Genomic DNA, 16,823 nt, shown 5'->3' with positions numbered 1-16,823 from the left:
AGCAGAGCTGATTATGTTGTGCTCTGTGGCTTTACATGCAGAAGAGACTGCTTAATGGCTTCTTTACATCCATGTCGGATATTCATATAGGATCTTTGGATAATCTCCTGATTCCGCAGCACTTTAAATTATAGAGGGGACTTGAACAGACAATAGAGATTACAGCATAACAATAAACACAGATTAAAACAGATACCAAGAGGAATGAGGGCCCTGCTCGCAAGCTTACAATCTATGAGGAAAAAAGAAGAGACACGAAAGGTGGATGGTAACAATTGTTTTCATTGTTTGGACCAGCCAAAGTGTAAGAATTGGGTGTTTTCTGTAATGCTTCATGAACCAGTTAACAGCCTAAGTGTGTAACAGTACAAACACAGAGGGCTATTAAATGCATAAAGCATGTGGGAACATGATGCGGGGAACCTGGTTATGGTAAGATTTTGAATGGGTCACACAGGGATAGTTAGGTTAATGCATTGCATCATTAGGCCAGTCTGAACAAATATGCTTTTAAGGCACGCTTAAAACTGTGGAGATTGGGGATTAATCGTAATATTTATGCATTGATCTGTACGTGGCTGCACCCCCTGAGAAGAATCTCATATTTGATAGGACGTAAATGTGATGGGCAGTGGAAAGTAATTGCTCTGTTCACATCAGACATCATACGCCGCTAGAAATAAAGATCATTTTGACTTACTGCTGACACAAGGAAAAAAAAAACAAGTGGAGAGCAGCAGTGGCAGGCAAGCGTAGCACGCTGGGTGATAAATTTTCTGAAGCATAAACTTTCACAGAGAAAACTTTTTAACCTGGTACTACTAACAAAATGCTCATATTGTCTGCAGGGTAATTTCACAAATATAGTGCAATTGGCAGTCACTGATTGGCTGCAGTGGTCACGCTCCGGCCGAGCCAGAGGGAAAGCAGTAGGAGAGTGACCGACTCACTGCAGTTGTTGCATTTTGTTTAATGCAGAAGAAAGTAATGGAAAGCTCCTAACTGCTCAGATGGCACGGGGCTTTTGCAGCCAATTATTGGCTACTGATTGGTTGTAGTGATTCCTTACTGGAAAAAAAAGAAACCAGGAGGCCAGCGGCAGTGAAGAAAAGAAGAAGAAGTCTGGAATGTAATTGTGTTTTTCTATGACCACACTGGGACCATTTTCAAATGGTAAAATTTAGCGGACAACCCCTTTAAGGTTTTGTTGGTGGGTTTGAGATAATAAATTTAGTTTTAGTGAGTTAAGGTATTATAGGATTCAGGTTATTCTAGTGAGTAGCAACTTAGGGTTATAGTTGAAGATTTTGGTTGATCTCCTTTTGGTACTTGATGGATGACTCATAACTGTTTTGCGCAGATGTGAGCCGCCTTTTCATTGACTCCTACGTGAAACCAGCAGAAGATCAGAATCTCCTCTCGGTGATCTCATGATGGAGGACCTCATCAAGGCTCCATGCTGATAGGAATTTCTTTAGCTGGTGAAGTATCTGCTTAATAAAACTCTTAATTGTGCAGTAAATTTTCTTTCTCCTCTTAGTGAATGAGTCATTATCGTAAAAGGCTTAATGGAAACACAACAACGGCACGAGAATAAAACTGCAACAAAGTGGCAAAAAAAAAGGACAAAAGTAGATTACTTGGAAGTTTGATACAGTGTTTGTTCCAATTACTTCGGTCCCCTGGTACTAAACGGGTCAGATGGCTCTGCAGTGCTTTCAGGTGGGGATTGTTAATTGGCTCCTGTACTCCTCCGTTCGACTTGGTGATGTCATCACCGAAGATGATGATGAGTAATCTCCCTGATTTTAAACGGTGGGAAACAATACGGTAACGTTGTATCAGCCGTAAAGATCCATCTGAGATTAGAATTCAGTCTGTTGCTTTCTGCAGGAGAAAGTGTTGATTAGTTGTAGATTGCGGTGATACAGAATAACAGGATGCTGCAAAGTGTTGGCAAAACATCTCTCATTCCCCGTCCTTTGATTATTGACATTCTGCACAGTTCAGTGACAGATGTTGCAATGAAAAATTTGCTGAGAAAGATGTACATGAAGGGAAATTGGTCTGTATTAAGGAAATGTGACGACATCCTTGTTATAGATACTGAAGGGGCACCATTGCTGCATCAGGTGCTGTCTGTATACTATATGTATGTGATGGTCCCCCAATAGCTGCATCGTGGGCAGTCACCTTCTATGGTACAGATGCTTATGGAAGCCCATACTATAGGCTCAGCCTTGTTGGGACGTCATCTGCAGCGGGCGAGGTACAAAGAGCTCTCTATAATTGGTGAATACATACAATGGGAGATGTAATACCTCTACGGCGCTAAGACCCTGTGATGCTCAGATCCCGCTAGACTGAATTTACCCACAACTTTTGAAGCATAAAAGGCACTTGATAAAATCGATGTTTTTTTGTAGCAGTTAGTGAGTCGTGTGATTTTTTTTTTTTTTTTTTTTTTTTCTGTAATCATTGATTTTCTTTTTGCGGTAAATTGTATCCTCGGCCCAGAAAGCTTGTTCTAGACTTTTGTCTTTTCTTCTCTGCAAACTTTCTGCACATAAAACACCTTCATATATGCAAAGCGCTGCTATTAGTCATTGTAGTCCGCGCTGGTCTAGCCACAGCGGGGTTTTTAATGTTTTCTTCTTTACATACTTGTTCATTGGATGAGTGGGTTGCACAGTTATACATTATCGCATCAATACTCTCTCTTTCCCTTATTTATATGGAGTCTGAAGTTACATCCGTTCCAGGGTTAGCCGAGGAGTATGTAAAAACTCCGAACTAATATGGCAGGTCCTGAAAGATCTCTTTTCGGAAAGGAGAGTTAACAATAGCTTAGCTATGGCCGCTATTGCATAGCTATCAGTCCTGTTTTTTAGACTTCTGAATGACAGGCGTTTAAACCTGTCGATTTACTTATTTGCAATTGATGACTCCATGCACATGGTCGCACGGGACCGGTCTTTTGGACTGGTCATCGAAGGCGCTTGGTCCCTGAACAGCTTTTCAAAATAGAATGCAAATGGAATCCGGCGCTCTTTTTATGATACAATTTATAGTATTCAATGGATAAGTCGTGTATGAAAAAAATGGTGTTTCTGTCCCATTGACCTTCATCAGACAAAAACAAATGGCATATTCAATTTGGTTATTTTAAAGCAAATTCATTGTGCGTCTCTAAGACACAACCGATAGGAGGATGCAGCCAGGAGTATGTATGATGTGAGTCAATGAGGGGAAGTTGTTCCTTGTTCCTGCATTTTCAAGGTTTTCCTTCTCTGAAACTCCATCGCGTTTCAGAGTAAAACAAACACGACAGAAATAACCTGGCGGGACTCCCGATTCATTCTGCCCGAGATTCTGGTCGTGTGACTATCCTAACTCATTCCCTTTTAAAACGTGGGAAATTGATTGACTTCAAATGATGGGTGGTCATCAGTGCTAGACTAACCAGGCGCAGGATTTTAATAGCTGACAACATTTTGGGCTTTCTTGCTCCGTGATGTTGAGAGTAATCCTGTGAATGGAGTTGTAAGGGTGTGACGGAGATTGTCCTATACCTGCCCCTGAAGACAACAATTGCAGTGTGAATATGAACATGCAGTTGTATTGGGTCTTGATGGTATAATGTAAAATGCTTAGAATTTTTATTAGCACTGATGCTGCTGTGTGGGTGCTGTATTGGTAATGCATAGCTGTGCTGTCGGGAAGCAGAGCAGAGCTGTGCTGGCGGAAAGCAGGTGAAAGAGACCTCTGCTCATGATCCACCAGAAGAAGCAAAATTACAGCAGGATGGATACAATGGCATCTGAAGGGTAAGTAAAGCCTGGAGGCGCATCCGTATGTGGCTGACATGTGCGAAATGAGGCAGATTTAATGTCACACCCGTCACTGCTATGTTCATGAGAATAATGCAGTATTCTGCATGTGTCACAGCTTTTGAGGGCACATTGCCGCTATCTGCACTAGATAACAATGTTCCCATTATGGCAGACAGAGCCGCGTCGCATATTTCCGGAGTGCAGAATGCTTTATCAAGAAGTGTCATGGGATTTAAGAATTCATCTCTAATCCCAGATTAATGCTTCACTCAAGACTTTCTACAGAACGTGCAAAAACCTCACATTTATTGTGATTAGATAAGGGGATAAAACACATGTTTTCTTGTCTGCTTCCCGAGTACAACATCTTATTCCAAGGCTTGATATTTATATTTGCTTGATTTGTCATCTCCCAGAGGAGAGTGAGCGCCAAAGAGGCAGAAGAACATTTTCCGTATAATTATCAGAGGAAGTGAAATATTCATGAAAGTGCATGTGTCCCTAAAAGAAACAAAGGTCCCAGTCAATTTATGAAAATGTTTATTTTCTGATACATCGCTCCAAATCCGCAGTATAGATGCAGTTTACATTCTGTTTACCTGCAGCCACCACTAGGGGGAGCTCAGGAGTTTACATTATTAAACTTCGTATACAGTAAGATCCTGAGCACCCTCTGCTGGTGGTTACCAGCAGTCAGAAACTTATACTTTAACTCCAGTTATGTAACCACAGGGGTGAGATCCTCATAGTCCAGGGGAACCACAGTGTCGATTTCAAGTACCGTAAGTGGCCATAAAGACTCTGCAAATAAAGGCTTGATGTTGGCCAGGGATGGTGGTTGCTATCAGCACTTATTTGTTGGATCCTGAAGACCAAGCAAAAACAGGAGAGGAGTGATCCGATTAATTTAATGCTCTAGGGTTTAAATGACTTTATAAAGGGGTTTGGTCTCCTATGTGAGTTAATTTTGAGGCCTGATTAAAGGAAACCTGGCTGCTGATTTATGTAGTCTGAAGCACGAGCAGCAAGAATCCAAGTCCGGTTCCAATATTGTAGCCATGTATGTTTTACTCTGGAACACTGGTCTAAGGTTTGATTTTGAGGGGTCTGGTTTAAAGTCTGAATTCATTTTAGGGATTTTTCTGGAGTCAGACTTTATTTTGAGATTTGACCTGGGGTTCAATCTTCTTAATACCCTTCCAGTATTTTCTTTATATGTGCCTAATAGTGTGCGGTACTAATACATGTGGACAAGTGTGCGGTACTATTACACCAAGCATGTTCTGGTCATTTTTCCATCAAGAGAAATCATAACAAGTATTTAGACAGCAAACACAACGCAAATAACACCATCTATATAAAGCGCAAATACTACCGCCACCCCATGGCGACTTATCATTAACAAAAACCACTGTACCAAGACAGATATCACCACCTGCATATTGCCTTGCACGGGTATACAGTTGACTATTGCTGTACACCAGTTTTGTGTCCCCACTGACAACTAACAGTACACCCCCTTTATCTTAACACACTTAATGCAGAAGTCTTGTCCCCTTTGCACCCATTGCATTGTATTTTTGTCGTGCCCTTATGCAATAATTGTCCCCCTTTGTCGTCCGAACAGAAATGCCCCTTTTGCGCCCCAATATTATTCTAATTTACCTTTTGCAACCTCATACAATAATGCCTTTGTGGCCCCACATAATAATGCCCACTTTGTGCTCCCATACAATAATAATAATAATTATTACTATTATCATTTATATGGCACCATTGATTCCATGGTGCTGTACATGAGAAGGGGTTACATACAAATTACAGATATCACTTACAGTAAATAAACTTACAATGACAGACTGATACAGAGGGGAGAGAGGACCCTGCCCATTCGGGCTTATGGTGGGGAAGGAGACAGTAGGTTGGTGGATTGCAGCAGTTCCGGTGTTGGTTGAGGTGATATCTCCAGTAGTGTTCAGGAGGTAGCGAGGTCATTGCAGGCTGTAGGCTTTCCTGAAGAGATGGGTTTTCAGGTTCCGTCTGAAGCATCCAAATGTGGTTGATAGTCGAACATGTTGGGGGCAAAGAATTCCAGAGGATGGGGGCTATTCGGGAGAAGTCTTGGAGGCGGTTGGATGAGGAGCAAATAAGTGTGGAGGAGAGAAGGAGGTCTTGGGAGGACAGGAGATTACGTGAGGGAAGGTATCAGGAGATTAGTTCAGAGACATATGGGGGAGACAGGTTGTAGATGGCCTTGAAGGTCAGTATTAGTAATTTGAACTGGATACGCTGAGGGAATGGAAGCCAGTGAAGAGGTTTGCAGAGGGGAAAAGCGGAGTAGCGAGGAGAGGGATGAATTAGTCGGGCAGCAGAGTTAAGGATGGACTGGAGAGGTGTGAGGGTGTTAGCAGGGAAACCACAGAAAAGGATGTTGTAGTAGTTGAGGCGGGAGATGATGAGGGCGTGCACAAGCATTTTAGTAGATTGAGGGTTGAGGAAAGGATGGATTCTGGAAATATTTTTGAGCTGGAGGCGACAGGAGGTGGTAAGAGCTTGGATGTGTGGTTTGAAGGACAGGGCAGAGTCAAAGGTTACTCTGAGGCAGCGGACTTCCAGTACTGGGGAAAGCGTGATGTCATTAATTGTGATAGATAAGTCAGGTAAGGAAGATCTGTGAGATGGAGGAAAGATGATGAGTTCAGATTTGTCCACATTGAGAATGAGGATATGGCTGATAGACACTCTGGGATTCTGGAGAGCAGAGAGGTGACGTCTGGGCCAGAGAGGTAGATCTGAGTATCATCAGCATAAAGGTGGTACTGGAATCCGTGGGACTTTGAGTTGCCCCAGACCAAGTGTATAGATTGAGAAGGGTAAGGGTCCTAGAATAGAGCCTTGGGGGACTCCAACAGAGAGAGGGTGGGATGAGGAGGTAGTGTGGGATTGGGAGACGCTGAATGTGCGGTTGGTAAGGTATGAGGAGATGCAGGATAGGGCGAGGTCTTTGATGCCAAAGGAGGAGAGGATCTGTAGTAGGAGGCAGTGGTCAACTGTGTCAAATGCAGAGGACAGGTCTAGAAGCAGGAGTATAGAGTATTGTCTGTTAGCTTTGACTGTAAGTAGGATTGTCAAACAGCAAGTTAGATAGGTGGGAGGAAAGTTCAGCGTGGACATGCTGCTCCAGGAGTTTGGAAGCGAATGGGAGCAGTGATATTGGGTGATAGCTGGACATAGCGGTTGGGTCGAGGGTTGGCTTTTTAAGGATAGGCGTGATTGTGGCATGTTTGAAAGCAGAAGGGAAGGTACCGGACGTTAGTGATAGGTTGAAGAGATGGGTTAGGGATGGGATAAGTGTGGTGGTGAGGTTGGAGAGGAGGTGGGATGCGATGGGGTTGAGTGCACAGGTTGTGAGGTGCGATTTGGAGAGGAGATTATTAAGCTCCCCTTCAGTGATGTTGGAGAGTGAGGTTATGGGGTTTGGGCATTGGTCTGGTATACAAAGGGGTTGTGGTGGTTGAGTGATGAAGACTTGCCTTGTTTGGTCGATCTTATGTTTGAAGTGTATGGCAAAGTCCTCAGCAGAGATGAGGGAGGTTGGAGGGGGCAGTGGTGGGCGGAGGAGGGAGTCAAAAGTTTTGAATAACTGTTTGGGGTTGTAAGATAGGGAAGATCCGAGGGTTGTGAAGTAGGCCTATTTAGCAGAGGTGAGGGCAGATTTGAAGGCGAGTGTTGCCTGTTTGAATGCGGTGAAGTCGTCTTGCGAATTTGTTTTCTTCCAACGCCGCTCTGCAATCCTGGACACTTGCCGGAGCTTTTTAGTGGTGTTATTGTGCCAGGGTATAATAATAATGCCCCCTTTGTGTCCCCATACAAAAATAATGCTCCTTTGTGCCCACCACACAATAATAATGCCCCTTTTGTTTCCCCATACAGTAATAATGTCCCCTTTTTGCCCCCGCATACAATAATAGTACGTATTTTGTGACGACATGTAATAATTCCCTTTTTGCTCCCCCATGGAAAAGTAATTGTCCCATCCTTCCACCATTAATAATGTCCCACTATGCTCCTATTTAGTGATGAGTGAGCGTGCTCGGATAAGGTGTTATCTGAGCATGCCTGTGTGCTAAGAATGTCTTCAGCGTGCTTGAATAATATGTCGGGTCCCCGCTGCTGTTCGACAGCCATAACATATGCAGGGATTCTCTGTTTGAGTCCCTGAGACATGCAGCCGCAGGGACTTGAACATGTTATTCGAGCACGCAGAAGACCCTTGGTTAGCACCCGAGCATGCTTAGGTAACACCTTATCCGACCACGTTCGCTCGTCACTATTAAGGATCTGCATACCATGAGCTCCCCCTGCTGGAGGTCTTGAACAGTGAGAATTTCAGCATTTTAGTAGGTTGCTCTGTCCGAACGTCTCTAAATGAGCAATCAGCTGATTGTGCTGCGTTTGGCTACAGACGTCTCCAGAAATCAAAGCGACCACCTAATAGATGACCCTTTATAGAAAGAATACTAATATGCTGGTTACACAGACCTGTGTATGGGTGGAAGGAGAATGAGCAGTAGGTCATACTGATACAACCCGGCAGCCTGTGGAGATAGACGCGGGGGCCACGCTACTGCAGAGCCTCATTTGAATATTCTCTGAGCAACAAGTACAAAATAGATGGCACCTAATCGAGATTGAATAATGTATGGCGGTTTGCATATGACATTTAATATGCATTTCATATGAGCCAACAGCCTAATTACATCGGCGACATTTCATTTACATCTATCTTTTTTTTTTTTTTTTTTTCCTCTTGCGTCCTTTTGATTTCGAGTTTACACAAAATTAAATATTTAAAAATAGAAAAAAAAAAACGTTTACAGAATAATCTTTATTTAGCATGGTGCGTTCTGCCGCGCAGAGCGCAGGAATAACGAGAGAGGGAGGTTTTGGACGTGTTATGCTGACTTATGGAATATTAATATGGAGCCGAACGGCGTGACGGTCCGCCGGCTCACATAGGGTGGATAGATAATGCAGAGTGCGATAGACCGTACGTGCGAGCAGGCGACGTGTGCGCATCGGAAGACACAAGCAAGGCTGTTGGGTTTGTTACGGTGAATAGAATTCTCAGCGCTTTTTTTTTAGCTGCTAATGTTTGTAAGTGTTTATAATGGAGCTATAAAAATTACCCAAATATTATATACACACGTGGTCAAAATTGTTGGTACCCCTCGTTTAATGACAGAAAAACCCACAATGGTGACAGAAATAAGCTGAATCTGACAAAAGTAATAATAAATAAAAATCTATGACAATGAACAAATGAAAGTCAGACATTGCTTTTCAGCCATGCTTCAACAGAATTTTTTTTTAAATGAAACTCATGGAATAGGCCTGGACAGAAATGATGGTTCCCCTGAAAATAATGTGACAAAAGGGACATGTTAAATTACAGTGTGTCCACTAATTAGCAACACAGGTGTCTACAATCCTGGAATCAGTGAGTGGCCTGTATAGAGGCTACAGATACTCACTGTGCTGTTTGGTGACATGGTGTGTATCACACTCAACATGGACCAGAGGAAGCGAAGGAGAGAGTTGTCTCAGGAGATTAGAAAGAAAATTATAGACAAACATGATAAAGGTAAAAGTTATAAGACCATCTCCGAGCAGCTTTATGTTCCTGTGACTACAGTTGCACATATTATGCAGAAATGTAAGCTCCATGGGACTGTAGGCAACCTCCCTGGATGTGGCCGCAGGAGGAAAATTGATGGTAAATCAAAGAGACGGATAATACGAATGGTAAGAAAAGAGCTCAGAAAAACTTCTAAACAGATTAAAGGTGAACTTCAATCTCAAGGAACATCAGTGTCAGATCGCACCATCCGTCGTTGTATGAGTCAAAGTGGACTTCATGGGAGACAGCCAAGAAAGACACCGTTGTTGAAAAAAAGTAATAAAAAAGCCAGACTGGAATTTGCCAAACTACATGTTAACAAGCAACAATGCTTCTGGGAGAATGTCCTATGGACAGATGAGACAAAAATGGAACTTTTTGGCAATGCTCTGTTATGTTCTGGAGCTGCTTTGTTGCATCTGGCACAGGGTGTCTAGAATCTATGCAGGGGACAATGAAATCTCAAGACTATCGAGGGATTCTAGAGAGAAATGTGCTGCCCAGTGTCAGAAAGCTTGGTCTCAGTCGCAGGTCATGGGTCTTGCATGGGTCTTTCCACCTCATACTTTGGAAAATGACCCAAAACACAAGCTAAAAACACCCAAGAATGGCTAAGAGGAAAACATTGGACTATTCTGAAGTGGCCTTCTATGAGCCCTGACCTAAATCCTATTGAGCATCTTTGGAAAGAGCTGACACATGCCATCTGGAAAAGGCAGCCTTCACACACGAGAACTGGAGCAGTTTGCTCTTGAGGAGTGGCCATAATACCTGTCAAGAGGTGCAGAAATCTCATTGACAGTTACAGGAATCGTTTGATTGCAGTGATTGCCTCAAAAGGTTGTGCAACAAAATATTAAGTTAAGGCTATCATAATTTCTGTCCATCATTTCATGAGTTTAATTTTTTTCTTTAATTCTGTGGAAGAATGGTTGAAAAGCAATGTCTGACCTTCATTTGTTCATTTTTATATATTTTTCATTTATTATTACTTTTGTCAGATTCAAGTTATTTCTGTCACCATTGTGGGTTTTTATGTCATTAAACGAGGGGTACCAACAATAGTATTTGATCCCTTGCTGATTTTGTAAGTTTTCCCACTGACAAAGACATGAACAGTCTATAATTTTAAGGGTAGGTTAATTTTAACTTTTGAGACATAGATAGAATATCAAAAATAAAATCCAGAAAATCACATTGTATAAATTTATGTGCATTTTGCAGTGAGAAATAAGTATTTGATCCCCTATCAACCATTAAGAGTTCTGGCTCCTACAGACCAGTTAGACGCTCCTAAGCAACTCCTTACCTGCATTAACCTGCATTGACTTACATAGTCACCTTTATAAAAAGGCTCCTTTTTTATGGGGGACATAAGCAGATGATGTCTTGTTATGGAAGAAATGTGTAGATGACGTTGTGTGAGACATAAGTGGATGATGCCCTGTAATGGGAAATCTGTAGACTTCATGTTATGGGGACTATAATCGGATGACTCCTTATAGGGGATCTGTAGATTACATGTTATGGAGGACATAAGGGAATGATGCCCTGTTATGGGGAATCTGTAGGTTACATGTTATGGGGGCTATAATTGGATGACGCCCTATTATAGGGGATCTGTAGATGACATGTTATGGGTGACATAAGGGAATGACGCCCTGTAATGGGAAATCTGTAGATTACATGTTATGGGGGCTATAATTGAATGATGCCTTATAAAGGATCTGTAGATTACATATTATGGGGGACATAAGGGAATGATTCCCTGTTATGGGAAATCTGTAGATTACATATTATGGGGGCTATAATCGGATGACGCCTTATAGGGGATCTGTAGATGACATTATGGGGCACATAAGGGAATGACGCCCTATTATAATGGATCTGTAGATGATATGTTATGGGGGCTATAAGCAGATGAAGCCCTGTTTTTTGGAGATGTGTAGATGACCTGCTATGGGGGATATAAACTGATGATGCCCTATTATGGGGGATCTGTAGATGACATTATGGGGTACATAGGAGAATGACATTAGGGAGATCAGTTATGAGACATCTGCGGCTGATACACTGACACGCATCAATGTTACGGGACATTGGCAGTCAGATGATACAGAACATTTCTGTTTTTTAGGGTTATGGAGGCTTTTACTATTATTGAGTGGGAATTTACAGCTCTGGCGTCTTCTCTTATCAAACGCTTGATGAATCGAGCGGCGTGAACGTCTGCTGTAATTTCTTACTCCTGGGCGCAGGTGAACAATGGAGGAAGTGGAAGCTGCTGCAGGAGGATTATGAAGTGAACTCTGCCTAATTGTTGCTGTGCTGATTTACTAAATATTGACGTCTGAGTATACAAGGCTGCAATCACGGGATGGAGCTGCCAGTTGGTGTGATGGGGGAGATTAGCACAGATCTATGCTGCCTGTTGATGCACAGAATTGATCTATCTGGCTGCTTTTTTTTTTTTAATTTTAATTTGTTTTTTTAACCCCGAAACATTTAGCTCTGGTCTGTGACTGCGCCGTTCACACACAAGATGTGTAACGTTGCTGTCCTGCTAGAAGGTGAACCTATGCCACATTCTCAAGTGTATTGCAGCCTCTAACAGATGTCCCCCCAGGATTGCCCTGTATTTAGATCCATCCATCTTCCCATCAACTGTGACCAGGTTCCCTGCCCCTGCTGAAAAAAGCCTCCCCACAGCAGAATGCTGCCACCATCATGTTTGATGGTGAAAATGGTATTGTCAGGGTGATGTGCAGTGTTTGTTTTCTGCTACACATAGAGATTTGCATTTAGCCCAAAAAGTTCTACTATGGTCTCGTCTGTCCAGAGTTCTTTCACATGCTCGCTGTGTCCCCTATATGGCTTTTTGCAAACTGCAAATGGAACTTCTTATGGCTTCCGTTCAAAATTGATTTCTTCTTGCCACTCTTCCATAAAAGCCAGATTTGTGGAGCATACAATGAATAACTGTCTTATTGACAGATTCTCCCACCTGAGCTGTGGCTCTCTGCAGCTCCTCCAGTGACCATGGGCCACCTAGCTGCTTCTCTAATTAATGCTCTCCTTTTTTAGGATGTCAGTTTAGGTGGACGGCCATATCTTGGTAGATTTGCAGTTGTGCCATACTTCTATTTTTATATGGTGGATTGAGCAGTGCTTTGTGAGATATTCAGAGCTTGAGCTATTTTTTTTTAGAATCTAACACTGCTTTACTCTTCACCACATCTTTATCCCTGACCTGTCTGGTGGGTTCCTTGGTTTTCATAATTCTGTTTCATCCCTAATCAAACAAACCTCTGATGTTTTCACAGAACATCTGTAGTTACACTGCACATGAATAAATTACACACTTGGACTCCGTTTACTAATTATGTGACTTCTGAAGGCAGTCTATCAATCAGAATTTTACTTAGGGGTATCAGACTACAGGGGGGCTGAATACAAATACATGTCATAATTTTCAGATTTATATTTGTAAAATATTTATTAAACCCTTCATCATTTCCTTTACACCACAAATACCTGTGTTGATATATTACATAAAATCCCCATAAAATACATTTAGGTTTGTAGGTGCAACATGAAAAAATGTGGAAAAGTTCACGGAGTATGAATACTTTTTCAGTGCACTGTAGGTTTAGGGGTTCTGGATACAAAGCACCAGTATTGTGCACTTTTCAATAAAGGGACCACCACTGATATGATTCTTTGTCCAGAAGTTGGAGTCGCCGTCACGCTGGAAGCTTCCATGTCACGTGGCATGGTGGTTTGATATAATAATTAATCTCCAGTCTTTCAGTGATTTGGAGCTTACGCTTTGTCAGTTCTTTACCGGATTATGCAGGATGTCACTCATCTAATGCTACTGTCAGATACAGATTTACCCTGGTCAGACAAGAGCCAAGAATACAAAAGTATGGAAATTCCAGGCTCTACCACCCGTAGATGGAGGTGCTCAGGGGGTAAAAAGACATATATACGTAATGAAGTAAACCCCGGCACTCAAAATGAGGACAAAGGAATGAATGCAAAAGTGAATTTATTGACACACTGCAAAGGGAACCTAACCAGAGCAACAACACCAACGTTTCGGCATAAAGCCTTTCTCAAGGTAGTTGCATTACTGGTTACAATGAAGAGACACGGGTCACATAGGACGACCGGAAATTTTCACAAGAGGAGGTAAGGTTCCATATATTTCACAGAGTGTGCGTAAGTGGAGGAGTGACAGGCGCTTCCACTGCCACATGAGCCTGTCATGGCCATCCACTGCAGGCGTCCACCCACCTTCCACTCTTCTCATATAGTGACCCTGTCACTCCTCCACTTACGCACACTGTAACCAGTAATGCAACTACCTTGAGAAAGGCTTTATGCCGAAACGTTGGTGTTGTTGCTCTGGTTAGGTTCCCTTTGCAGTGTGTCAATAAATTCACTTTTGCATTCATTCCTTTGTCCTCATTTTGAGTGCCGGGGTTTACTTCATTACGTATAAGAGCCAAGAATAAGCCGTCCAGCTGACAGGATATGAAGTAGATTGCTCATGTAATGACTTTACATATTTTAGAAGATGGGCAAGGACAAAGTGATTGCAAATCCATCAGAAATCCAATGCGTTAATGCAGCAAGGTTGTGCGCTGCAGGGAGCTCAAAAGTCCTATGTAAGTGCTTGCCGTCCCTGCTACACATGCTGCTGCGGCGCCTCACAGCTGATCATCGGGAGCGCTCCACGTATCAGGGTTCCCAGTGCAGGTATTCGGTAAGCGCTATAGCTATTCAGATAAGCTCTTATCCAAAGCTATTCGATCAACTCTACATCCTATGCAACACAATGTCAAGAATAAGAACGTATACATTTACCATGTCCCCATGACAACACTGCCTGTCTTGTGGCCTGACTGCTCAGCAGTGGACAGTCCAGTCATCCCCATGTATGTATAATGTATGGTCCGCTATATGGGCATTAATAATAATTGTCACCAGTTAGGATGAGCGGATGGGTATTAGGATCCTTATAAAAGACAAGGAGAGAAAGTGTTGTCATATCAGATTTTGACAAGGCGGCTCTGTAAGTGTAATGTTTTTACTCCTCTCTGAATTATTGCAGGTTTTTGGTTGCTTCTCCATCAGATTGATTTAGTTTCATCATCTTATGTCAAGTCTGTCCCGTCCGAGACTGATGAGACTGACACATTGTGACCACGCAGGAGCAGCTGGCGGATCTCACAGCTGCCCCCGGTCTGGTCGTATCACACGTCGGCCGTGTCACGCCTAATCACAATCTTGTCTGCTTTATTCCAGATGTGGAGCGAGAGATTCACGCGGCACCGCACACCGGAGAAAAGGTGATTCAGCTCTTCAGGAATAAAAGTGAATTTACCTTCCTGGCCTCCATACAGCAGAGGTCATCATCGTCTGGGGTCATCCTCTCCATACGGGAGATGGAGCACAGGTGAGAACATGAACCTTACTACCGCTCTAATGGGAGAAGGACAAAGGCGAACTGAAGTGTGCCACATAATGTAATGTAACTGATACATTGTTACCTCAGACTGGTACAATATGACCTCTGACTGGTACAATTCCCAGTTGCCCCTTCCGGACTCCTGTCTCCCGTCGTCCCTTCCGGACTCCTGTCTCCCGTCGCCCCTTCCGGACTCCCGTCGTCCCTTCCGGACTCCTGTCTCCCGTCGCCCCTTCCGGACTCCCGTCGCCCCTTCCGGACTCCTGTCTCCCGTCGCCCCTTCCGGACTCCTGTCTCCCGTCGCCCCTTCCGGACTCCTGTCTCCCGTCGCCCCTTCCGGACTCCTGTCTCCCGTCGCCCCTTCCGGACTCCTGTCTCCCGTCGCCCCTTCCGGACTCCTGTCTCCCGTCGCCCCTTCCGGGCTCCCGTCTCCCGTCGCCCCTTCCGGGCTCCCGTCTCCCGTCGCCCCTTCCGGGCTCCCGTCTCCCGTCGCCCCTTCCGGGCTCCCGTCTCCCGTCGCCCCTTCCGGGCTCCCGTCTCCCGTCTACTTTCTCCCTTTCAGATATTTATCTTCCGGTAACAAAAGGATTAAACATTTAAATTGAAACTGCTGATTATAATCTCCCCCCAATAGACAGGACACCACCATAAACATCAGATGGCCGAATGATTCCATTGAAAATGTAGGGTTCATCTGACTGTGATTGAATGTGTTTGGGCCGTTTTCACAGCTGTACAACCTCAAGTCCCCATTCACATGTATACCTGTCAGTTTTTCGTGTGACAAACAGCTTGAAGCTGCATTGGAGGAAACTATAGGATCAGATATGTAATTAACTATTGAGTACTTGTAGTGCAGGGAATGGAGAAAATTGCTCTGTTACATAGAGAAAGGAACATTGTCTCCTGGCAGTACAGAGTACTTAAGGAGGAATAGCTTAATTTTGTTGGTGGTAGTGACCTGTCCATTCATATGATGATATTAGCGTGGGCACTATATGATAAGGGCAATGTCATTATGTGAGGAGGGGGATGGGGGACAAGGGGCAGGATTAAGATCCCTCTCTGTAACCCATTAATCATGTGATAATTCTGACACATACGTGAAAAATGATTGATCACTGGGTCAAAAAGGGTCAACGTCGGCCCATTCCTCCATCTCAGCCTATTGTATGCACAGGTGTTTTTCCACATTAAGGTCCTCCTATCCAATCTTGTCCTGAAGTCTTTTATTTTTTTAGGTTAGAAATTAGTTTTATTCTGATTTTAAAAGGAAAATATGTTGGGCAGATAACGGGGTTCATATCAAGGATATAACACTCATCCATGAGGCAGGGCAATGATACTGTTGATATAGAGCGTTCAGCTGACGGCCATCGGAGGTGTATGTGCACCCACTGGCTTACACGGACAGAAAAAGGGCCCCTATGCAAGAACAATATATGGGCTCTTTGCAGCCCCAGAGCTCCTCATAATGCACAATTCCCCCTGCTTTGGAGATAGATATTGACTCTGTAACCTCTTGGGTCCTGTACACCCGCACAGGTCACACCAGTGATATATCCATCCCTGTGTGCACCTGCCATAAAATTCTGCGCAATAACTCCACTGGGAATTCTTTGTCCAGATGCAAAATTTGACTATATATTCCTAATATAGATGGGCCGTACCTGGTGCCTTCCTTACCATCCCCCCCATCCACAGCATTGATTGGGTTGTGTTGCACTTTGGGGGGGCTTCTGCCTGTGACGAGCCAGAAGCGTTTCGTATGCGGGGTGTTATTCTTTGAAATACTAGTTACATTCCTTTTAGGAAATTAAAATTAAAAAGCGCA

The 16,823-nt window shown here is 43.4% G+C and overlaps 1 protein-coding gene across 4 annotated transcripts in view; it reads left to right on the top strand.

Annotated features, from left to right (window-relative positions):
* Positions 1-16,823, top strand: part of NELL1 (neural EGFL like 1) — an 860,783-nt gene that overhangs the window by 141,238 nt on the left and 702,722 nt on the right. For all 4 annotated transcript variants that reach the window (XM_073578304.1, XM_073578303.1, XM_073578306.1 and 1 more), the window contains one exon: positions 14,827-14,977. In XM_073578304.1, the coding sequence (XP_073434405.1) occupies positions 14,827-14,977 (151 nt within the window). The remainder of the gene's footprint in view (positions 1-14,826; positions 14,978-16,823) is intronic.

This window comes from Dendrobates tinctorius, unplaced genomic scaffold (genome assembly GCF_039654945.1).
Source record: "Dendrobates tinctorius isolate UK_male_01 unplaced genomic scaffold, ASM3965494v1 ptg000059l, whole genome shotgun sequence".
NCBI classification, from domain to species: Eukaryota; Metazoa; Chordata; class Amphibia; order Anura; family Dendrobatidae; genus Dendrobates; species Dendrobates tinctorius.
The sequence above is the reverse complement of the archived record's forward strand: the minus strand, read 5'-3'. Positions and strand labels throughout refer to the sequence as shown.